A 26116-nucleotide genomic window follows, 5' to 3' on the forward strand; every position below is an offset into this window, starting at 1 on the left:
AATTGTGGTCCAAAATTTGTCCAAAAAGTATAACTTTTTGGTCAAATTTTGGAGCACATTCTAAAGTATGACATTTTTGACAAATATTGGATGATATACTAACCGATTACTTTTTTGTCAAATTTTGGAAAAAAAATTAAAAACTTTTTGTCAAATACTACATATGGAAGTATGACTTTTTTGTAGCATTTTGGACATTTTGTCAAATTTTAGACGACATACTGTAGTATGACTTCTTTGTCAAACTTTGTACATGTTTTTTACTTTTTTGTCAAATTTTGGATGAAGGAAATTTTTTTGATAATAATTTCAGCAAACTTAAACAAAACCTTTTGTGAAAAAAAATAAGTACACTTTTGAAAAGAAAAACTTTTTGAAAATAATATTCGTTTGGAAAAAATTGTTTTTTTGAAATTTTAGAAAAAAATATTCCACACCTTTGATGATTTCCTGGTGAGAAACTGGAATATAATATGAGATTGAGTATGCATGTGTGGAACACTAGACTGACACGGAAAATAAGGTGATCCAAAATATTATTGATGGAAAGCTACATTGCTAAATCATTCATATAGCTATTAGATACCATGTTTTGTGTCATTTTTGTGATTTAGCCTTCAAAAGGGGCTACTATGATGATCAATTATATGTTCATCAGGTAAGTGAGTGTTAAAGGGCTGAGATCTCCTCCAAGAAATGCCTTTTTAAAAATTTAAAAAAATATACATACTAAACAGAAGACCATCACCATAACATCTATGTGGTTTCCAAATCTCTTGATACTGTTTGTCCTCTGAGAGCAACTTGCAGCTCTCCCTCACTCTAAGAAGCTTGCTGTGGCTCATTTGCGGGAAGGAGTTGCAGAGAAGGTGCATGCACAGGTCAACATGGAAGAGGCCCTCTATATGCAAGGACTTTGTGACGGTTCTGCCGCTGGCTCCCGTGCTAGCACGGCATGGGACGGAACTCATGAATAATGCACAGAGACATCTGCCACCCTTGAATTATAGATCTGTGGAGGCAGAGCATATGGGAACAGCCCACCAAGTGCTAATGGCTAACTCCATGACAAAATAAGGGTTAGAGACACACGTGAAAGCTACTCGGCCCAGGCTACCTTACAGCCATGCTGGTGGGGTGGACTGTGAATGTGATTATTTACGTATTTACGTGTGTTTGTGTATCTAGAATGAAGGAAGGAATTTTGATCATATGACCATGAACATATCTACCCTGCTGAAGTGTGTTTGAGCAAGCCATGCTATGAATGAATGATTTGGGGAAAATAGCTACTCACAATTTTGATTAATTTGCGATTTCTTTTAAATCAGGCTTGATACAATCACAGCAATATATTTTAATGTGAGGATGAGAGATTAAATACTATTACTAAAACCATTAAGAGTAAATTATCAACCCTAAATCAGATGTGCTGCATAACATATATTCTAAAGCCTTTGTGATTAGCTTATTGCCTCGTCTCACGGAGCGATTTTGATATGGAAATTATGAATAGCTCTAATCCAGACTCGTACATTTTCAATTAAACCAAGTGTTTTTTGTTCACAACTGATAGTTGAGTTGTTGAACCAATCAGTGAGTGAATGTAAGTAACTGCATCAAAATCATTTTCATGTCTGTTGTTGTTGTTTTTTGCCTGACCAGACAAAAAAGCATCCCTGGAGATGGGGTTAGGGTTAGGGTAACCCTTCAAACAAAGCTTTTTGTCAGGGCTTGAAAAAGTTGGCAAGCCGTAGCGTGAACAGCAGGCATACGCAGAATGTATGTATTTAAATGTTTTTTGTGTATTTTTAAGAGCCAGAATTTCTTCTTCAGGTGAATCTGTCATTGAAAAATAAAGATCAAAAAGCATCACTGTTATATTACAACAGGATTTCGTGTTTTTTTGTAATCGTAATTGAAGAAAACCAGTAAATGTAGCTTTATAAAATAAAAAGAAGAAGAAGCTTGAAATACTCTCAGCCTAACAAGCAGTGGCTAATGTCTTTGAGCCTTTTATGTAGGCTTCCTCCTGCTGAAGTGCAGCCTCCTTGAATATTCTATACTCTCTGGTTTTGAGTCGTACTCTCGGCTCTAAAGAAGAGACTGGATGGGGGGGGGCAGGAGGGGGGAATGCATTTTCTTCCGGCCCAGTTGAGCAGCAGGGCCTGGTCTACTGGGGACCACTTCGATCTTCGCTTTTCTCTCCAGGATTATCCTCTTATCAGCACCGCAAGCGCCACGCTAAGAAGCACCAGTAATTATCCTATCTTTAATTAACGAGCACCTTGCACCAAAACCACCCACGGTCCATGTAGGCCTCCACTTGGAAAGCAGTAAAGCACGGCGTACAAACGAGCAGACTTAATCTTGTTTTTGTCTCAGAGAGAGGGAACGTGTGGAAAAGGGCAAAGTTCATCTTCAAGTAGCCGGGGAGTCGCACCATGCAGAACGTCCCTCATGCATGCACGCCTGCAAACAAGACTTTCTACACGGCGGGTTTCAAAGGGAATCCTACCACCCACCACTGTTCCACTTTATTGTGCGTGTGTGTGTGTTCATTTGAGTGTATTCTCTAGTGTGTGGATGGTTTGCTGCACTCAAATTATGTCTCCACCTTGCAAACAGACTTGAAGCTGAAGCCTCCTACCAATCGACAATGGAAATTTAAGTCGCAGAAAATGTGGGGCAGAAGCAAACATCCACGAGCCTTCGTGAAGTTGAGAAAGTAGAAAGGATCACAGCCTCCACACTAACCTGCTTCCTTTCATGGAAGTTTCCACACGGTTTACAGTAATATAAACAGCTATTTAAAATGAAAAGAACGACACTGTAAACAGACGATGGATTATTCGTAAACTGCAATTCAACAGATTATTAATGGAAACTTCAATTTTTATCTTTTTTTGTAATTTCAGATCTTGGGTAACGTAATCATGTTAATGCATGCAATGCTATTGTAACTAAGGTAAATGTGCACAAACAGATGAAATGTCATGAAAGCATTACTTGCGATATGGGGACAGAGCTTTGACCAGATGGCCGAAAGAAATTACCGGAATGACTGGAAAGATGCAGGCTCCCCCTTGTGGCACTTCAAAATAAATCACCAGGACATTACGCCGCTAAGCTAGACAGCATTTTAAAGCCACTCATGTGCAAAATTAGCATAATTCCCGATTTTGAAGACTGACGTCAATTGACTTAAGAGGAGTATTTTTCGATGCATGATAAAATCTTATACCAGCCCCGCACTATGGTTTTAAAATATGTACTGTTATAACAATAGCTACATCGACTCAGTCACCTAATTATATAACCAATAGAATCAGAGATACTGGATCATCCTCAGGGGGAGTGAAAGCACGATGATGATGCTTTCATATGAAGGATAAAAGGAGTAGACAGGTAGAGAACTTAAATGATGCTGCGGCCTGGTTTGGCCTTGGCATCGACAAGCAGGAGGGCAGCAGCAGCGGCGGCGGCGGCGGCGGCGGCGGCGTCCCCAGCCCCAGTCCCAGCCCCAGCACGCATACATTAGCAGTGCTTAGGCGCACTAATTGCTTCTCACTTAGACAAATCTTCTGCAAATCACGGCTGTGCCGCCAGCACTGCCCAAGCCCCCTGGGAAGGAGAGACGGCAGGCAGGCGGACGGAGCGAGAGGCGAAGGAGGTGGAGGAGGAGGAGGAGGAGGAGGAGGAGGAGGAGGGGGTGGTGAGTGGAGCGTGTGTACCAGAGGCGCCTCGGAGCAGGATGGAGGAGGAAGGAGAGAAGGAGGGAGGGGGGCGGTGGTCCCATGAGAATAGAAAGAAACGAAGAGAGAAAGAGAGAGAGAGAGAAGAGCTCCAACACTTCAAGAGAGCCTCTCTTTTTTTCACTCTGCTCATCCATAGCCCAGGCGGAGAGCCCCCCCATCCTCTTACACCTCGACCCTCAGAAGCCCCACTACTGCTCTGCTCCTCCTGCTGCTCTGCTCCCCCACCACCACCACCACCACCACCACCGGCTCTCAGATCTCTGATCTGCCCCCTTGCTCGCCCCTCCTTTCTCTCTTGCGCTCCCTCCTCTCCATCACTCTACAGAAAAGTGGAGGAAAGATGAAACTCTACAAAGAGGGGGAAAAAAATCAATAACACAGATGGATAGCTGGATAACAGGGTCCGGCATGCTTCGGCGGTGAGGCAATCCAGAGGGTGCCCACACAACTTCCACACAGGCAGAGAGATGGGCGAAAACAAGATGCTCTGAAGAGGGTGGTGATCAGCCTCAGGAAGTCAACATCACCCACAACACACACAAGTACACACTCGTTCACACACAAGCACAAACTACAGCGCATGGCTGCATGCACACATTGACACACATGCAAAATGATCAACAATAATAAATGTAATTATGAGGGAAAAAAAACAGAAAATGACCTAGTCCATGGAAACACAACTCACTACAGAATAATAATAATACTAACTGTGAGGTAGCATGTAAGAAAGATGCTGCCTGTAGCAATAATATACACCATTATCATTGCTAGGTCCGCACTGTTTTCCTGAAAGTATATTATATTTAGAGCACATACAGATCACTATGTTTTTGTTTAATTTCTGTTCAGGATACACTTGCTGTCTGCAATAATATGTTTTCAAGGCCCCAAACCACAGAAGTTTGAAATCTACTACAACTGGTTCCGTTTTCATTTGAAACTCTCGGGCTGCGTTTTAGTTGGATGGGCAGAAACTGAAATCTTTGGAAATACAGATACTTTCCGATCAGTCATTATTGGCCACAACTTGACCTGACATTTCCTTTCAGTTTCACATTCACGTCGTCATCAGTCTCATGACAGAAATCGTTGCTCTTACTTTTTGCCTCTCAATGCTACTGCTAAAAATATAGTAGTATGGATGCAGCCTTACATAGGATTATATTACAGGGTAGTGGTATCATCACCCCATCAAAAGCAACGTATACAATAAACTACAAAAACACAGCAACTACATTTTAGCATATAGTTATTGATTAAGGAAAGAAGCTGTATAACCTCCTACGTTTGTGCCGTTATTCTCATTTGTTAAGGAAAACAATGAATAAAATGTCACATTTTAAAGGTGCATTATGTAATAAATCTAAAGCAACTGGCCATAAAATCCTTCTAATATGTCACAGAGACTCAGGAATAATGTTCATATAACAAACTGAACTCACCAACAACAACAGTACAGACAAAATACTTGCATTAAAAAAAATCTTTTGCAGACTGCAAATCATGTTTATGTTTTGAAATCATGTTTTGGCATGTGGCGCCACCTACTGCCGTCTACCAATCATTGCAGACAGTAGAGTCTCTGAGAGTTACGTCAGAAAACGAAATCTGAAAGACCTCGGTATTTTGAATTTGAATGTAGTAACCGTTTTTGGCCACATTCTTACATATGGCACCTTTAAATGTTTCAAATTAGCTTAGCATCATTCTCTGTCTGTTGCTGTTTGTCAGTGTTTGTACAGAATGTAAATACACAAGTACCAAAATTACTGAAGCAACGTTCACCTGCTTTGGTCCCCACTAAAGCGAGTCAGTGTCCACACACACACACACACACACACACACACACATTCTTGTACTTGCTGCATACTGAGGACCAGCATTTCCACTTTATAAATCAACACAATTACAAATATCTACTTCATGAATGACATCTACAAAGAACTACTGGTTGCAGTACCATAAAATGTCTGCAGGTGGAGCCCCAGAGCAAAAAGGGCTGGAAAACTTTTTCGATTTTATTTAATTTTTTTAATTTTTGGTCCAACATTTTACAAAAACGTCATACTATACTATGTCGACCAAAATTTAAAAAATAATTTGACAAAAAAATTTTGGTCCAAAATTTGACAAAACCGTCATACTATACTATGTCTTCGAATATTAAAAAAAAAATTGGACCCAAAATTTTAAAAAAAAAATTGACCCAAAATTTTAACAAAAATGTTGACCCAAAATTTGAAAGAAATTTGACCCAAAATTTGAAAAAAAAAATTGGCACAAAATTTTTGGTTCATTCTATACTATGTCGTCCAAAATTTGAAAAAAAAAATTTGGTCCAAAATTTGAAAAAAAAAATTTGGTCCAAAATGTGAAAAAAAAAATTGGGTCCAAAATTTGAAAAAAAAAATTATGGTCGTCCAAAATTAAGTCGTCCAAAATTAAAATCTTTGACAAATTGAGTATAGCATGTTATAGAAACCTAAAGAAGTGATTTCAATGAAAACAAAGTGAGGACTGGCCAAAATGTCCTCACTCCGTAAAAATTACCTCACTTTGTTGGTTTAAAACACTCACTGGTCCTCAGTATGCTGCAAGTACAAGAACACACACACACACACACACACACACACACCAGTGTTGACAACTTAGTGACTTTGTCGCTATATTTAGCGAGTATTCAGACCCCACTTGCTACTCTTCAAAAAAGCGACTAATGATAAATCTAGCGACTTTTTTCTGGTGTTATTGCAGATTTTGAAGTGAAAGCACGTATTGTTTTGCTTCTCGGTGAGCAGCGGGTGTTGCCGTGCTCCCCTCCGCACTCACAGGCGGTCCAGTCCTCTCCTCGCACAGTGGTCCATCCCAGCTGCAGTCAGAACAGGAGATGTTCACTCCTCCGAAGCTGCCGCTACCTGATCTGTAAATGCAAACTTACCATCATTTAGATTGTTAATGTATATTGTGCACAAAATATATTTTTTTATGTTGTCGTTAAACATATTCATGTTGTTACTGTATTTGTGTCCATCATGGTACAGTTCGATTTGGTACGGTACAGTTTGGAAGGGTAAAATTACCTTAACTTGGTCGGCAGGAGTGCACTGTGCCCAATGACCGCATCAGCGAGACATGTAGCATGATGTTGTACCAGTCCAACAACGAACGACGATATCGAACCCCGTTCACCCCTCAACAAGCCTCTGGCGGCCTCTGGTGGTCATATTGGCAAGCGCAAGTGCAAGTGTGGAAGCACAAACAGATAAACACACACAGCCACTAAAAACAATACTTCACTCCCCCTCTGTGGGGTGAAGTGACAACACAACGGACAACAAAGGAGCGACTCAAAAACACGGTCGCACCATCGACGTTTAAAAATAAGTGCCCATCTACAACATACAGTTTGGTAGATGTCGTCGTGCTGCGTTCAGGAGCATAAACTCAACAGTGTTCTGAATTCAGTCCATAAAGTTATGAAAAAGACAGGTAAACAGCAGCTGATGAAGCACGGTGAGGATTTTCATGTCAAGTTTTCAGTCTTTACTCTCTGTGTTTGCTTTACACGGTCTTTAACTTTTGTAGCTGCAAGTGAGACAGGACTCTGCAGACATGTTTGACAATGGAGTTTAATGGAAGTATTATGGAAGAGTATTAGGGCCACATGTAAAAAAAACAAGCATGAACTCTGATTTTAAGGTCAGAAAAATATTCTCAGTTCATACTGGGGTTTGTTTTTGTTTTTTTGTTTTTTTACATGTGGCCCTAATACTTCATGGACAAACTTAATTGAAGACAAGGCAGACATGCAGTGGGTTATTGTGATACATGAGTTAAATAAAAGAAAACTTGCTTTTGCTTCCATGTTTTTCAGGTATTTCAGTTTCAAAAAAAAAAAATGAAGATATCGAAAAGTCCCTGTCATTATCCTCACTGCCTGTAGGGGGCACCAGTTGTTTCTTTGATGTTAGACTAGCATCACTAAGACAGAAAAAGAAACAAAAGTTGTACATTTATAAAATATTTTGAATGCCTTTTTTCCCCAGAGAACCTTTTTCATTGATGGCAGAGAATTTCCAAAAAATTGATAAGTCAGTGTGTTGGAAACTAATTTAGACCACAGCTCTCAGGCTCATTAAGTGATAGATAATAAGACGGATTAACCAGCCAGCATATCTCTGTTTAATTCTGATATTTTTATTATGTGTGGTAAACATGATCAGTGGTAACCATTTAAATAAACACACAGTATTTCATAAAAACGTGCCTCACCACCACAGCGACACGGACGCTCACATAGATAAGGTTTGTGGATTCACAATCTTCGTTAGTTTTGATGTTTATCTCTGCTCACGATGGAACATTTGCTGCTGTTTGAGCACGATGCACCTGGAAGAGGCCACAATGCATGTCAATGGTGAATCAAACACACACACACACACATATATACAGAGACAGAGAGACAAGCCCTGCTCTCCTCCTACTGTCTAATCTTTGTGGAAATTACTGTAATCCTATTTTGGGCGTAGTGGTGATTTTTGTCTGATTTGGCAAAGAAAGAGCTGTGTGAGTGTGAGGTGGCCGTACAGAAGGCCAGAGGAACACTGCTCCACTCACACCATATTAAACAATAACTCTGTCACGAGGACACAGTCACAGTGTCTTTGAACTTTGACTTGAAGTTTGAATTAAAAGAATTAATCAATTTAAGCTCATGTGAGAGGGGAAGTGAAACCAACTGTCAAAAATAAGCAACCTTAATAACACTCTAACTTATTTTTGAGTGCACTGATTAATACATTACACCAATAAGTTCACAGAAACTAATTCATTGTTTAGGTTTTCCTGTCATTCAAAGCTGAAACTTCCACTGGTGGACATTTGTAAGGTCTTTGCCCAGCTTATAACTCCACAGCGCCATCTGCTGTCTCCTCTAAAGCTGTGCTCTTTGTTTCCTGGTTCTTCTCTGCACTGAGGTGCACTAACCTCCAGCACAGCAGAGGAAACACAACATGGTTATGGCTCCATCTTCTGGAGAGACACAAATGTCTCGTTGACAATTTAGAATACAACAGTGTTTTTTTGTTTTTTTCTATCCTGTTGATCAAAGCTCAGACAAAAGATTAAATGTCTGTAACAGTGAAATTAATAAATGATGATAAATATTGTGCAATTTTAAACAAAAATGTTGATTTGTGATTGTACCCTGAATGCACCCATTAAAACAGCATTCACATTGTGTTGACACACAGATATAAACTGTTTTTATAAATGATTAAAATATCTAATAAAGGATGAGACCTTTTTGTGTGTGAAGAATGTTTATTTACTCATGAATAAAAAGACTCACTCACTCATCTTCTACTGCTTTATCCTCCACACGAGGGTCGAGTGCCAATCCCAGCTGTCAATTTAGAGCGTCCAATTTGCCTAATCCCCAAATCTGCATGTTTCTGGACACTGTGAGGAAACTGGAGAACCCCCGAGAAAACTCACGCACACACAGGGAGAACAAAGGCACGAGTGCTAACCACTACAACAGCCATAGTCATAAATAAATGTACCTGTCAAAAGATATCTTGAGTATGTGATCCTATTTCAGTTAAATACACAGTGTTAACATGTACTTTTATATTACAGGTGGGACAAAACAGACGTCTACACTTGTGGAAACGACCTAAAGGTAAAAAAAAAAAGGCTACATTTTTTTTACTGTATCAGTAAACTGAATATTTATTCAGTTTACTGATACAGTTCATGGTCAACATATTTAAGAGCTGTTTCACCCATTTAAATTATTATTATTATTTTTATTTATTTTTTACTCTTTTTCTGATAAAAAAAATTGACAGAAACAAACAATAAAGAGCAGTGTAGGGCTTTTCTCTTCTTTCAAGGAAGTTCTTTTTTTTCATGAATCTTAGATCCACGCTCTGATGATCAAATAACACATTTAACTCATAAACATAAAAAAAAAGTGAAGTGGTCCTTTAAGTTTCGCCATTCAAATAAAGGGAACATTAAAATATCAGTAATATCACAGGATGTTTTGCAGGTAAAATACTGATCCTTCATTTGTCAAACAAACAACCTTAAACTGATTAACCTGAGATTAAAGAGAAATTATTTTACTGTTGTTAAAGTAAATCTCACTTCCAGTTTTACTGCTGAAGTGTACAACAGTTAGTGCAGACCTCTGAGGCTGTATGTTTATTTACCTGCACCTGTCATTTGACTTCTTGGTTTGGAAATTGATGTGATAAGGAAGATTAGATCTGATCAGAGACTGAACTAATATCTGTGATCACTATTTGTCTTTAAACAACGTCACTTCCTCTCAGAACACGACTGCACAGTTGTGTAAGGCACTGGATATGTTCCACATTAGTGGATCCAGACTGTCTTTGTGCCTCCACGATGTTGACAAATGTGTTTTCATTGCTTTCCCATAAGTGGGAATGTTGTTCCTTGAGAGCGAAAAGCCAAAATTTTACACTGAGTTATCGTAACAAAAACAAACAAAAACACACACTTGCAGTCAAAAATTCAACTTGAATTTGTCTTTTATAAGCCAACAGAAAACTGTCTCTGCACATAACAGGCTGTCAGACTCCACTTACTTTTCTTTTGGTCACACAGTCAGCTGCTGGGAACAGGAAATACTTCAACTCTGAGCGGGTTCAACAGATGTGCATCATGTCTCGTCAGAGCTGAAGTGACAAGAAATGTCTATCTATCTATCTATCTATCTATCTATCTATCTATCTATCTATCTATCTATCTATCTATCTATCTATCTATCTATCTAGAATGAGTGTATTATTAATGTCATAGCAGTTTTAGTTCATATAATCCACCTACAATAATCCAATCACATCAATGACCTGCAGAATAGCATGTTATGTATTAAAGTAAATGTTGTAAAATACGATAATATAATATATATAATATACGATTTTATCCAATATAAGTAACAAAGTTCAGTGCTGGTGTTGGGGGTGAGAAGCTCACAGGCAAACAAAGGGCGTTGAGTCCGTCCTCTCAGCCACGTCGGGACAGAGGGTCACGCTGATATCGGCGCTTGAGACAAGGTCAGCCATGATGAGACTGACAAGCAACACTGGTGGAGATTACACTTGATAAGCTTTTGTTCAGACAGACGCCTCCTCACACTCCCTCTCCTCCTCCTCCTCCCCCCTCCTCCCTCCTCACAGGCTGCAGTGTCAGGTCTCTTTTTCAAGATGTCAAGTGTTTACTATTTCAGTTCCATGTCTGCCTCTCTGTAGTGAATCTGGTGAAAAGACATTTTATTTGTGTGTGTGTGTAACAAGTAGACAAAGCAAGAGACGGCTTCTTTTTTTTTTTTTTTTACTACCCACTTACACACACACACACAACTGCATCTGCAGTCACACACACACACACACCTGCATCTGCAGTCACACACAAACTTGATGTTGATGTAGGAGCTGATAGTGTACGAGCAGAGACAGTTAGCAAAGCTGCCACACTTCACTCCCACACGGGCTGAGCTGTTTCTGTCAGCACTGAGTGGGAGAACATGGCACTACAGCGTGTTTGCCAACGGTTAGGAAACCCAGCAAAACACACACACACACACACAAACAACCTTATCACTGTTTACACATGCTGCTGCTGCTGCCTGTTGAAGCTCATATGTGCACACAGCAACTGTGCAAACCACAATAAAACTTACATCAGTGTGTGTGTGTGTGTGTGTGTGTGTGTGTGTGTGTGTGTGTGTGTGTGTGTGTGTGTGTGTGTGTGTGTGTGTGTGTGTGTGTGTGTGTGTGTGTGTGTGTGTGTGTGTGTGTGTGTGTGTCCACAACAGCTGGCGATTGTAGATGCAACCAGAAATGTCCAAGCAAAACTATTTTTTCAATCTGTCTGTAAATATTGCATTTGAAGCCGACGACGATGACGACGATGCTAATCATATAAATATATGAGGCTCAGTGTTATCATGTGTATTTGCTTTGAGTTAATTAGTTTTCGGTGAATAATCTGATCACATTTGCAGGCAGCAGAATAAAAAAAAAAGTGCTTCAGGCAGAACATTCGTATTAGTTCATTGTTCGTCTGTGTGGAAAAATAGCAAAAGAAAATCATCTTTCTCTCACTTTTTTAGAAAAACTTCAGATTATCATCATTAATTTGAAGTCTTACTCTTATTCAGGGCAAAACTGAGCCTGTTGTGCATGTTGAATTAAACAGTAAACACTCAGTATGTCCACTAGAGGACTCTGCACCACCTTCTATCACCGTGCAGCACAGGAGAAGCAGATGTGCTGGAGGAGCTGCCTCACTCCCTGAAGAGGGCAGCCTTGTCAACAACCTTTGAAATCCACCTTCCTCTGCTCTCACTTCATGAATTAACAGCTCACTCACCGACTGTTGCAAACCTTATTAACAGAGAATAAATGCAGCCCTGCAAATGTCAACCCAAAAACACCTCAACACCAACACTCTAGAAGGCTCATAAATAATGTAAGATAATTGTGCACAACAACCACAGAAAAGTCAGTCATATATACAGCTGTAAAGCAGTGGAACGGCTGCCTGTAACCCCCTGTGGCAGCTCTGCGTCGGGCTCGGCCACTCGTAGCTTGTGTGGTGTTCTTGCTGCTCTTTGTTCTAACCGGACCATATGCCACAAGCCCTCACTGCTTTTCCTCAACAGCTGCTAAACCCATTAAATCTGCAGCCAGAGTGAAGAGTTTACAGGGAGGGAGGAGGGCTCGACTAAATCATGCACTGTTTCACCATGAGCCCAGGGGCTGCTCCAGAGAAGTATTCAACATGAGTATGGATAATGGTGATGAGCAGCGTGAGTCCCCACTTGATGTGTCTGTGCTCTGTTAGCTACAGTAAACACTTTTCTTTCTTCTTTGTTTTTTTTCATGGCAAGAAAAAAACTCCATTCAAATCTGATTATAACAATATCATTTGGCTCCTGTGTGGAGAGGAGATATAAAGTGGTGCAGGAGCCTGAAGAAAATGCAGTCCAGTCTGTGAGGGATCTTTTAAAGGAGACTTTATGTGCAATGTGGTGATTATCCAGCATCCACTCTGCATCATTTAGTGAACTAACACTCAGTCCTGAACCTTCAGGCTCAACGGCTCCCTGTGCCTCCATTTGTTGTGCTCCACAATCTCACAACTGTTTTTTATTTCCGGGCTCCACATCACATCTCATTAAGCTGACCTGCCCCTCTGTGCAGCACCGTTTAATGAAGACTTCCACAAAAACAAAGAACACTGCACTTCCTTCTATTTTGTCCACATTCAGCTCACTCACTTCGAGGATTAGCGATTTAGCTCCTATGTCGTGCAGGCTTCAGTTTTTCCAACACCTCACTGCTCTCACAGCCGAGGGATTAACCAGTAACCACAACCACTGATTAGTAACTTACCGGTGCACCTGCAGGAGGGTTTTACACAAACATCAACAGAGATATCAACTGTTCCATTGTGAATGGCGACGTTATTCTGTGTTATAACACAGTGTGAAAGCGACAGCACACAGAAGGCGTGGCAAGGGTTCAGTGTCAGATCAAATTCTAAGCTCAGTGTTAAACCACATGATCTCGATATAAACCCACAACACTGAGGCAAGAACAAACGGGGAGAGACTTTCTCATGACACGGTGAGCAACTGGCACACAGGAAAAACTGAAAGTTATCGTCTAAACAACGATCATCGTGCTACTTTAAAGGTCCAGTGTGTAACATTTAGGAAATTCAATATAGGGTTTTTTACTGGCGAGAATAAATATTCCAATACAGGGATGATGATGATGAGATTTATTGTGATAAACTGGGATACAATGAACAAGGCTAAATATAAGAGGGAAGGAGAGAGAGTGAAATGGCTGAAAGTCTGCTGCCCACTAGAGGTTGGAGGCTTAAATACAATAACAAACCACTGTTGTGAGTATTTGCAATATATGGATACAGCACGTTTAACCCTGGTGCTCATGTGGAAACAGATCTGTGCCACCCATGGTAAACTGTAGTGGGAATAATACACAACTCCTTATATGGACATCCTGTGGGGGAGTGTGTTTATAGGTCACATCTTCAGGCTTTAGAAAAAGGTCTCTTTTTTTGTCTTCTTATGTGTTGTTAAGATAAGAGGATTCATTTTGGCTGGAGTAGTGATGATTGTGCAAAAGTCACGAAATGGACAATTTTTCTTCTATTTTTGTTCATAAAAATGAGCAGAGGAAACTTTGAACAGTGATGTTTTTCCATATTTCACAAATTCAATCCGATTTTTTTTGCTCAGGCGTGTTTACATAGTTGGTGAAAATGGAAACAAAAATGAAACAAAGAACAGTACAGTATTTCCCATGAAATATCAATGTTTTCTTGTTTAAGTGTATAATTGCTTTCAAATGAAATATATTTCCTTTTTTAATCTATCTATCTATCTATCTATCTATCTATCTATCTATCTATCTATCTATCTATCTATCTATCTATCTATCTATCTATCTATCTATCTATCCATCCATCCATCCATCCATCCATCCATCCATCCATCCATCCATCCATCCATCCATCCATCCATCTATCTATCTATCTATCTATCTATCTATCTATCTATCTATCTATAACATCAGTCCTCATTTATATGATGTTTGCAGTGTTTGTGCTGATGCAGTTAGAGCAGGAAAATAGCACTAATGTGATAGTTCTCTGGCTTATTATCTTCTTGCCAAAGGTGCAGAGAAATTAGGCCTCAGTGTAAAATATCTGATGGTGATGGAGAAGAGGGAAGAGGAGAGGAGAGAAGAGGCGAGAGTCTATTACGGCTGAATGCTATTTCCATCCAAGATAAATTGTACTGTGGAGCAGGGACAAATCTTGTACTCGCCTCCTCCTTCTGCTCGATAACCAAGGTGAGTGAGGAGGAGACTGGGAGCAACATGCATTTAAACATCTTCTTTCACCATCTCCTTGGTGGCGCTTGTCCTCAGGGTTTTGAAAGCTGCCTCCACTCTCCCACCGGTGACTGCTGCCCGCCGCACAGAGCTCTCCTTTCCTCCACGGGCTCACACTGAAGATTAATTACACGGTGGAGGTGAGGGGGGGAAAAAACAAAGGCCAATCCATCTGAGTCAAGGCGAGTGGACAGGCCCGTGGTGCGGCAGGTAAATGCTGTGGCAACGTCATCTATCACAGAGACGGTCATTACATAAACACAAGGTCAGGGGTGCTCCCTGTGTGTTTCAGCCTCTGAGCCAGAGAACAGCAGGTCCAATCGCACATCTTAGCCCCCGGGTGCCCTTTAGTCCACCTTTTACTTTGCCGTCCTAGACCTTAGAACAACAGGACGGAGAGCACACCTGTCGCCAACACTGCAGCAAAAGCCAATACTGGCTCAGGCACCTGACAGCACGCTATCAGTCCTGACCCACAGACGGATGGCAGCCGAGGAAATTGCGGAGGAGTGGAGGCCATTTGCTCGCGGTGATTTATTTAACGTTTGTGCTGTTGCTACCCTGAGACCGGCAGAGTCAATAAAGCCCCCACAACAAGACAGTCCAGGGTCGGTCCTGCATTATCTGCACATTTGGAGCCCGTGATACATCACCGTGTGTCGTCATTATTGTCATAATTGTATAAAATCGTTGCTGTCTTTTTTTTTATCTGCTCTGTACAAACAACATTCACTGCACGTCTGTGCATCCTGGAAGAGGGACAGACGTCCTCTTCTCAAGGTTTCCTTCATTTTCCTTGGTAGTTCTTACCTGAAGCATGGCTCTGAAGACAAAAGACGTCACAAAAAAACAAACAAGAGCAATGTGAAGTCATCTCTGTCTCAGGGAAATAGAAGATTTCTGGGAAATCTATTGTCAGATCACTCACTCCAGGTTCTACAGGAACACATAACATCAATAATAATAATACTAATAATAATAATAAAGCTCAGTTCACCACAGGTGACCTGTCACCATGTCGCTGTTCCTCTGCTGGGAATTGCAGATCACACGAGGGGAAAGAAACGTCGCGTATGCACCTTTAACATGTGAGACAAACACCAGCTGTGGCCACCAAACAAACACACTGTGGGGGAAACGAGACAGAACGACAAACCCAGTGTGATCCTCACAAACGGCGAACTCACACGCTGCTCACATCGTATCGTGTTTTCTTTGAGGACCAAGCGTCATGTGACAGTATCTCACACAAAAACCCAAACAAAAACAAACTCTCCCTTTAACTTGACCTTAAAGCCCTGCCCACTCCTTCACTCTGCGTCACCGTTGGCTGCAGCAGCTGCAGAACTTACAAGCTCATCTGTCTTCACTGCAGCTTCAGGAAAAGTAATCACGTTATGGAATCAACGGCAGGGAATGTTTGGAATATTTGCAACTTAAATGTACAATCAGGGAAAAGCTGAAGCTTCATTTCCTAAAGTGTTATCGTTTTTTAATTTTTAATAAATATATCTTAGACGAGTTGATCGTTGGTCCACTGCTGCCTCCATCACTAAGTTTTAATGTGCTATTTTACAACCTCAGTGTTTGAAATACTTCTTTTGGATGTTATTAAGTGACAAATTGAGTTTTTCCCTTTGTGCTCCTGAGGGCAGCCATCGTCAGTGAGGGTACAGCGGTCCACCCCTGAATACGACCCGCAGTACAATGAATGCAAGGTTATTATAGTTAAGAAAAACTAACAAAAAAACGAAAACTAAATTTAAAACTATTTTTTTGTTAACTGAAACAAAAATAAAAACTAGAAAAAAATAACAATAACTAGATGAAACTGAATAGTGTGTTTATAAAAACGAACTAAAACTAACTCAAATTTTAAATTTTCATCTTTGCAAATTATTTTTTTAGTTTTCATTTGTTTGGGTTTGAAAGATTGTATCTGAGACAGCATTTTCATTCAGTCATAATAAAATGTTTTAATTAGTTTGTGTTTACAATGTGGGACATAAAGCTATACAAGCTAAACATTTGTTATGTAGTTAATTGGGTCGATTTGGTTCATCGAAGAGAATCAAACCTCTCGTCTTTTATTGTTTTTCCTCAGATTGAGCTCCTGAGACTCCTGACTCACAAACAATGCGATGTGTCCCATGAGGGTTATTTATTATAATTATTTATGTTGTTATGTCCATGTCTGTTGGCTACATCTTTTACCTTTCACACTCACTCACTCATTTTCTTGGATACTGATATTTGACTCAGGGACGGTTGTTCATCTGTTCTAATAAACTTTAAACACGGCACATTTTGCTGTTTTTTTTAACGACACAATACTAAGTATTGTGTGACCTTTTTGAATCTTGCAGCTGGCAAATAATCCATATAATAATAACAAAAAAAACTCAAACTAACACTAAAACTAATAAAAATTAAACTAAAACTAAGCATTTACAGCAGATAGAAACTAATTTAAAAAAACTGACAAACCTGCTCTAAAAACTAATTAAAACTAACTCATTTTAAAAACAAAAGGTCAAAACTAAATAAAAACTAAAACTAATGAAAAATCCAAAACTATTATAACCTTGGTACAATAATGACACACACACACACACACACACACATATATGTATATTTATATATATATAATATAATATATATATTACTTATGTTTTAACCACTGAGTAAACTGCCACCGGACTCCTCATTGAAGCTACTCGATGACGATACACCCAAGGTACTAGATTGCTGTTATTTATACTACTGCTAGGGGGCGTCTACTTAAAAAGAAAAAAGAAAAAAGGAAAAAGAGTTGCTATATGATATACAAATTTGGTCATGATTTAGATTGTGATTTGGGTCACTATAGTTTTGCCAAAAAAGCAACATTTTCTGACATATCTGTAAATAAAAATAAAAGATCCTATGATAAGAGACAATAAAACCAGAAAACGGCTGCATGTATAAATCACATAACTCTATCGATGCGTCCTGTTTAACACAAGTGAGAGTAAACAGAGAGAGTGATAAATATTCTTGGACGGTGCTGATGATAGTGGCTGTAAACACTGTCAGAGTCAAAGATGACATCACACTGACATCGTGTTCATTCAAGGACAAACCAGGCCATAATAAACGGGACAAATAAAGATTGAGAGGGCTCACAAATTAAAGATAAACATCAAATGGGATAACCTACATGAAGAATAAGAGCACATTTAAGTGATGCTGTGCTCTTTTAATTGTGTCCATAATGTCAAACAGACTCTACATCAAAGAAAACAGCTTTATATAGACTGGTCTGTGTTTATATATATATATATATATATATATATATATATATATATATATATATATATATATATATATATATATATATATATATATATATATATATATATATATATATGTAAGCATGAGGCTAAAAGAAAAGACACCTTTACATTAAAGCTAGAGCATGGGTCTTGGTTTCTTTTCCTTTAAAGCAGACTGGAGATGAATCAGATGACAGCCTGAAAGTCTTATTTCCATCTGAGGAAAAAAAAAAAAAGGGTTTGAAGGCAGAGCTCCATTCACAGAACCAATATCCAGTCACCATCCTGTGATGACAAAGAGAGAGGGGACATTTCTGCAGACTCATGATTTTCTTCGATTTTCCACTGGATGACTGGATGAATTGAAACGGCCGGCGCTGTGGAGCTGAAATGTCAGGTCTACGTGACTCTGACAGTGCACAGGTGAGAAAAAACATGGACGTGGACAGTTGCAAGGGGCATTATCCAGAGCTCAGTGTGCAGCAGCAGCAGCAGCAGCAGCAGCAGCAGCAGCACAGAGTCCCATTGAACATTAAGTCTCTGCCAGCTGCATGTTTTATGACAACACATTAAGAGGAGCCTGGAAGTCTGGTGTGTGTGAGACTTGCATTGTCTCTCCTCTGCCAGCGAGGAACCAAACCTGGCACGCTTTGCTGAACAAAGAGCTCCTACCACTCTGGCTACAGGGCTACAGGCCGCTCCCCCTGAAATCTAACCCAAACAATAGAGAGGCAGAAGGGGAGAAGGAGAGCAGGGGGAATGAGAGGCAGTGTGCGTGAGGTTTGTGGTACACAGAGTGGAGGCCACTTGAGGGAGTTTGTGTGCGTGTTGGGAGCGGGTGAGGAATGCTTGGGCCGGGCCTGTGGCCGCACTCTGGGTTGATCCACTGCTGCAGACAGGGAGGGGTGGGTGGGGGGGGGATCCAGATCGGCTATGATAGGAATGTGAGTGTGGGATATCATTAGAAGCATGGGAGCTGCAGCGGCTCAGCACAGCAGGCTGCGACGCAAACACATACACACAGATAAACTGATACTGACACACACTGGGAAAGTCATTACAGCACCCATGCCAGGACAGAATATTATAGGCTGGTCAAAATGGCAGCCAAGTCTTACTGAAGAAATATTACTCTCTGGTATGCGGCTCCACAGCGTCCTCCCCTCCTTCAACCATTTTGTTCTTCAACAACACTTTTAATGGCGTCCAACTGTAAAGATATAATGTGGGACTGTAGTTCTTCTTCTTCTTATGATGATGATACAATTACTGAAGTAAAAGTTTTTTTTTTAAAAAGGGTTTTAGCAGCACTTACTTGACGCTTCTAAAGGCCCAGTGCGTATAAATGAGTGACATCTAATGGTGAAAGTGCAGACTGTGCAGATCAGAGGACTCGCTTCACTTATCTCTCTTTGTTTTCAAGCGTGTGTGGGATCTACGGTGGCCTTCAAATACCAGAAAGGACGTCATACTACGTTCTATTCAGGCTGCTGTGGACACACAGAAGACACAAGATGGCGTCACCCATGAAGCAAGGCCCTGAACTAAAGAAAAGACTCTTATTCTTAAGCGATTATGCACTTAGACAAACATACTTGTTGAATTTCTGAGAGGTAAACTCTCCTTAATGTTGCATACTAGTACATTAAGTACTATAAACACTATGAAGGCTCTATTTTCAACAGTTTAAAACATAATAATATAGTGTTTAAGCTGAAGTATGCAGTACATGCATGTATTTCAATCACACAACACCACCATGTAAACATAATGCCATTTAACAATTCTAAATATGTAATATAAAAATAGAGTATTAGTAAAAAAAAAAATAATAATAATGTCCCTTAACTTCTAATTTCACTGGTTCAGGAAAAAGCTTTTAAGCACATTTCGAAAGTTTCTTCTCCCACATATAATTATTATAATTTTTTTTTTTTACATAAAAGTCTTCCTTTAACCTTTCCTTGGAAAATGAAGGTTGTTTCAGTGATATGTAAATATTCAGATTAGTGAAATGCATGAACGAAACTCAGTTGAAAATAAACTGCTTTTATGCATAATTTGAGGCCGGGTTCATTTGCATTCTAAATGCACATAATGACTTTTATTTGCATGTATCAAATTCCTACAGCTGTGGCCGAATCACTGGATGGAGCCGAAGCTCGACTACAGGTCGCCTGAAAAACTGAGCGCTGAAGAGAAAGAGGAAAATATGGAGCCACTGTGGGGCCTTTTTTTTTCATTACTGCACCACATAAAACTAACAGACAGGATGATGGCTTTTAAAGAAACACCAGGTGTAAAACACCCTGGTCTCTTGAATGTTATTCAGTCAGTGGACGAGGAATAAATGTGAATATGAACAGAGTTGTTTTTCAGATTAAAAGGGTCACACACTGGGCAGCTACAGAGCGTGGCTACCCCTTCCGACTGAATGCACTAAAGGAACAATGTAGGCTCCTCTCTCTGCCACCGAGCATCACTGAACTCTGCAGGTAAGAAACACAGGAGGACGGAGGAAACGAGGAGGATCTATGTCCGAGCTCTGCTGCTGCAGCAAACACAATAACAAAAGACATATTGCCATTCAGACGGAGGGAGAGCACATTTCTATTCACTCTGTCTCCCTGTGTGCCCGCCTGAGGGCTACACACATTATGAGAAGGATTTGAGATGACACAAGTCACAGTCGCTCCATCGCCGGTGAGGAGGAGGAGGAGGAGGAGGGGAGATGAATTATTCAAGCAGCCAGCGTTGCTTGCCTCTGACGTCTTGTTGTTTCTTGCGGGGAGGTGAGGCGAGCCGCCGGAAAACAAGCAGCACCTCCTCGCGAGGCGGCCGTCACATGACAGCCTCAGGATAGAGCATCCAAGGAGCCTCGATTTTCCCGAGGACAGGACATCATTTCAGAGAGCAGCAGCGGAATAATAGCTCCCCTCTCAAAATGACAGCCATCGCTGCAGCACACCATCACAAGATTGTTGGTCTATCATTCCCCCACACACACAGGATGAAATGACAGGCCAGCCGCGCTGATAGGCGAGCGTCTCAGCCCCGAGTAGGTGTTCCTTGTGGCTTAGTCTGGGCTTTGATGTTATTATGCCACAGCAGAGCAATATTCAGCTCGGGAGATTCACGACCTGCTGCTGGGATCATCTCTTAAAGCTCGGTGTTTGCGAGGCTGAGAAAATGGGAGAGTGAAATGAAACGGGGACGGCGCGCTCCATCTATTCCCCCCAAACACATTTTCCCTGTCAAAATTCAAAAATGTGGGACACGAGTGTTATCAAAAGAGACGCTCTGCTCGGCGACAGAATTACATTTCACAAATGTACAAACAAAGATTCCCCCTTTTTTTCTCTTTGTCATTCAGCTTTTGAGGAGTGAGAAATAAAAATGGTTTACCTGTAAAAACAGGATTCATTCGTTACTGCTGCTGCTTTAGAAAGAGATAAAAGCATCAAATAAGACGAATGCTGTGTCTTGTGGTGTAACTTAGTCGTTTATTTTAATTCCACAAATTTTTCAAAAAAATTACAAAATACTCAAATGGAGAGAACACAGGACTCACAATTTTCTTATTATTTCTACTTTTTGTTTACATTGTGTCATCCCATGGCGACTACTCATATATACAATAAGCTTCAAGATACCAGTATATATATAAATCTTAGCAGTCAGAATTTACATTCTGCTATTGCCGCTTTGAAACAAGAAGCTAAACCATTGACAACACTTAACATCAAAGGTTCTGGAGACACAAAAAGAGGGAGTAAAAGGCAAAGGGAGTCCTCCGGAAACGAGGCAAAGGATGATGGTGATGATGATGATGATGATGAGGAGAATGTTGAGAGACAGGAATCAGGAGGAGGTGGCGAGACAGAGTGACAGGTTGTTTTTGGGAGCTTGACAGACTATTTTTTGGATCATTAAAAAGGAGGGGAATGAGTTAAATGATCGCGCTCCGAGAGACGATGTATGACCATGTCTAGATGCAAAACACAAGTTTCTTTAGTTGACTAAAAATGCTCATGACAGTTAAACAGTCTTAGTGCACAGGACAAATGCAGAAATAAAATCATGGTGTTTAAAAAAAACAATAAAAAAATAAAAATGAATGAAGGGCTCATGTGCACCGATATGACAGACAGGTCAACACTACTGGTAACAGTCAGTGGCACACAGACGCACGGCTCATCCTGACGACCAGGAGGCCGCGTGAATCCCGAAGGAACCAAGGCATATAATATTGTGAGGACACACGCACACACACACACACACACACACACACACTCATACACCCTCTACATACTGGTGGTCACGTGTTAGCAGGACCCTTCTAGTGTCACAGTGAACATTACACAGCCTAACGCTGGAGGACGACGTCGTCTGATCTGAGACCTGCAACAACATGGATGACTGGACCAGTGAAAGAAGGGGGGGGGGGGTCAACCTCAACACAAACAAACTAGCACCAGCTCCCAACCATTCACACTTTTAAAACAATGTTATTGTGACCAATGCTAAAATTCCCAGTCCCAATTGTTAAAAAGAAGAAAGTGTTTTTTATTATCATTATTTTGTCAATTTCAGCCAAATATGTTTCTGGTATCCACATTTTTAAAAATCAGAATTAAAGAAGTCACTCTTTGTAAAAAGCATTTCTCCATTAAGCGGACTTAAATATTGATGTTGAACGACAACAACAACAACAAAAAACATGGATAAAAACCAATTGAGTGGAGCTCAAGGAAACTCTTTCAGTGCAAACGTTTTTTCTTTCTTTTTAAAAATGGGCGGTTTCCACGTGCACTCGGCAGAAACCGGAGCGACCGCGCCGTCGCCTCTTCAAGTGAATCACGTCGTCAACTCAGCGCGTTTTGAGTTCACACATTCTGACAATCCAGGTTACGCAGCAGATGGACATGGTTTATGGTGGACATGGTGTAATGTGGGACTAAATCTAACACAGTGATGTCAGAGGAACGTCACAACTGAACTGCAACTCTCTCAGAAACTGCTCATATAATGCCATTGTGCTCCCCTCTGAAACAAGGGATAATGCTTCAAAACAAGTATATTGGAGGTTGAAACGACTTGGTTTGGAGTCCACACCTAGTAATAATAATAATTATAATAATAATTATATGTTTATATATACTATTTACAGACTCAAAAACGCCATGCTGTAGCTTTTCTTAAAATTATGAAAAACCTCCAACAATGTATTAAAATAAATGTTGAATTTAAGATAGCACTTGTTATTTTTCAATAAACGGCCTGACCGGTCTTGTCTTTTTCTCTTTTTTTTTGTCGATAAGCACAGTGTCTTGTTCTAGCACCTACAAAAAAATGTCAGGGAAGCTTGTCATGCAGGAGTCTTGAGGACGCTGTCACTACTGGCTATATACCAAAGAAAGTCAATGTCTTGAAGGGAAATAATAATTCAAAAGAAAACCGTCCTTGACGAGAACAGAAACCAAAATAAAAAATCTGAAGAACTCTCAGACGATCCAGTTGGCTTTTGCTGATCTTCAAGACTGAATGTGTGACGCGGCTCCTGCTGAGCCTCTGCGTATTCGCTCTGTAACAACTTCCTGTGTCCTGCACCTGTCTGTCCACGCCTCCCTTGGCTGGGTTACAGCTGCTTGTCGCTCTCCTTTTTCAGCCGGCTGAACACAAACAACATCCAGAGTTAATATCTTGTCAATCAAAGGCGCAGCTGGTGAGTTTAGTGTAAATGCTGTTTTGATTCGTTACCTAGTGCTTATCTGACCTGTAATAATCCTCCTGGCCTGGCAGAGGCCCCCCGTGCATGTGATGGTGTCCATGGAGCCACTGCTGCTCCATGGCTAACCTCTGGAGCTCTGCTGACTGTGCGTGCATGGCCTGCAGCTGGTGAGCTGCAGACATGGGCGGTGGCAGACCTCCTTGCAGTTCCCGTGGGTATGGAGTACCTGCAGGACACACACAAATGTTTCATCAGGAAATCTGGCAGAGGCGCTTTCATCTCATAGATTGGATTCAGTAAGCGTTGGCTGAGAGCTTACCGAAGACTGGGTGGCGCAGCATCTCGTGTTCATGTGGCGGCTGGCCGAGGAGTGGATTAGGGATGGCGCCGGGTGGGTAAGGGAAGCGAGCCAGGTGGGGTCCACCTGCCAGGGGATCCAGCGGGTGGGCCCCCGAACCTGCAGGACACACAAGACATTCACCACCTACTGGGGGTTAGATTCTTAGGGGTCAAGGTTCACTCATTACATGACAGTGCATCACAGTCAAAGCATGCGACAGATCTTCATATCATGTCTCTGCTCATATAAAGTGCAGGGTTCACTTGTATTTGTCTAATGCTCGGTTACAAACTGAACACACAACAAGCTTTTAATAAACATCTTATAAAATTAAAAAATATCATACTCTTCAGTGCAGATAGAATCAGTCAGTCAAGTAAAAACCAGTGAATATAATACTATCATGTTATAACCAGTGATATATAACAGCTCTTTCACTAATAGATAAATATAAAAATGCATCCATCTTTACACAGTAATTCACAGAAACAATTTAACATTAAAAAATGACATGAAAATATAGGTCAATTTATCAACATGCTGATTATGCCTGATGAGTAAAATAATTTAAATAACATAGGATGTGTATGTTTTTTCACCGTTTATGAATTAAACTGCAGTGTTTTCATAAACATTTTGGTCAAAGGTTTCAAATTAAAAAAACGACAGCCCAAATAAACAGGATTTTTTTCAATGTAATTAGTAAAATAATTTGTAAAAAATATTTTATTATTTTATATTTGATCTATAGTTTCAGTAGTAGTGCTGTGTATTTTTTAAAGTAGCAGAAAACACATTGAGTGATACTTGCAGGGCTTTGGCTCACCTTGGTGTAGTGGATCTTGCTGGTGGAGGTGCAGATGGGAGTGAATGTGCGAGTGCTGGTGGTGATGTGGCGTAACATTGAACATCTGTAGACGGGCGATGGGGTCATTGGCCACTGTGGCCATCCTCTCAGCGTGGAGCCTCTCTGCAGCCAGCCTCTCAGGGTAGCTCATTTCTGGCCGTAGCTGGGGCCCAGCGAGGGCTAAACGTTCACGCTCTAATGGGTTCAGACCCGGATGGAAAGCCGCAAAGGGGTGTGGGCCGGCCATGGGGGGCAACGTGATGGCCCCGTGACGGGCAAAGTGCTCCATGGGGTTTGTGGAAGGGTGGAGTGTGTCCATCTCTGGAGGTTTAACCTCGAAACCTGGTTTCATCCTTTCCCGCAGTTCCCTTTCGCGAATCTCCCTTTCGCGCATCTCCCGCTCTCGTAGCTCGCGCTCCCGCATGGCCGGGTCAGCATTATACAAGCTGGGCATGTGATAGGCCAGCAGAGGGTCTGCGGGGTTGAGGGACATAAAGAAGGGGTGGTTTCGATTGGTGGGGGACATGACGTGTGGCCGTGCGTACTCACTGAGCGTGCGCAGGGCAGGAGTATCGGGGCCAATGTACGGAGGAACTGCTGCGATTGTGGTGGGGGGGCCGTCGAAGTGCGGACGCATGTGAGCGGGGCCGACCATCTGATGTTCACCCATTCTGCCTTCGTGAGAACTTGAGGCTTTCTGTGATGAGAGAAAAAAAACAAGGTTTAGTCAAACAGGAAAAAAATAAGCCATTACTGCCAAAGAGAAGCGAGACACAACACATCACTCACCATAGCTCGTTCCGCCTCCTTTTCTCGTTCCCTCTCTCTTTCTCGTTCCCTCTCCCTCTCCCTCTCTCGCTCCTTCTCCTCCCTGACTTTCTGTTCTGCTTCTCTCTTGGCTTTCTCCAGCGCTTCCTCGCGTTTTTTGGCCAGTTTCGATGAAGCCAGAGGAGTGAAATAGAAATCTGTCCTGGCACATGAGTTGTACCCTCGGTCCAGGTGCTTGTAGAACCTGTGGAGACGGAGTGAAAGAAAAACATTTAACACTCAGATAGACTGAAATATGCTGCAGTTAAAGACTAAACAAACTAAAGCTATTCCATTTATCTTCAGGTCATGATAACGTCTCATTAGATGAAAAGACAGCTTGTCTCAG

General features: G+C 41.0%; 1 protein-coding gene across 6 annotated transcripts in view; it reads right to left on the reverse strand.

Moving 5' to 3' along the window:
• Positions 1-21538: 21538 nt before the first annotated feature.
• rerea (arginine-glutamic acid dipeptide (RE) repeats a) overlaps positions 21539-26116 on the reverse strand; it is a gene marked incomplete at its 5' end in the record, with an annotated part of 72587 nt that continues 68009 nt past the window's right edge. For 4 of the 6 annotated variants that reach the window (XM_083894644.1, XM_083894647.1, XM_083894648.1 and 1 more), the window contains 5 exons: positions 21539-23714; positions 23819-23999; positions 24093-24257; positions 24940-25657; positions 25750-25972. In XM_083894644.1, the coding sequence (XP_083750770.1) occupies positions 23681-23714; positions 23819-23999; positions 24093-24257; positions 24940-25657; positions 25750-25972 (1321 nt within the window). In that variant the 3' untranslated portion in view covers positions 21539-23680. Of the gene's footprint in view, positions 23715-23802; positions 24000-24092; positions 24258-24939; positions 25658-25749; positions 25973-26116 lie in introns of all 6 variants that reach the window. The other 2 variants (XM_083894646.1, XM_083894645.1) reach the window with 2 other exon arrangements.

The sequence above is a fragment of the Microchirus variegatus genome, assembly GCF_963457635.1.
Source record: "Microchirus variegatus genome assembly, chromosome: 9".
In the NCBI taxonomy this organism is placed as follows: domain Eukaryota; kingdom Metazoa; phylum Chordata; class Actinopteri; order Pleuronectiformes; family Soleidae; genus Microchirus; species Microchirus variegatus.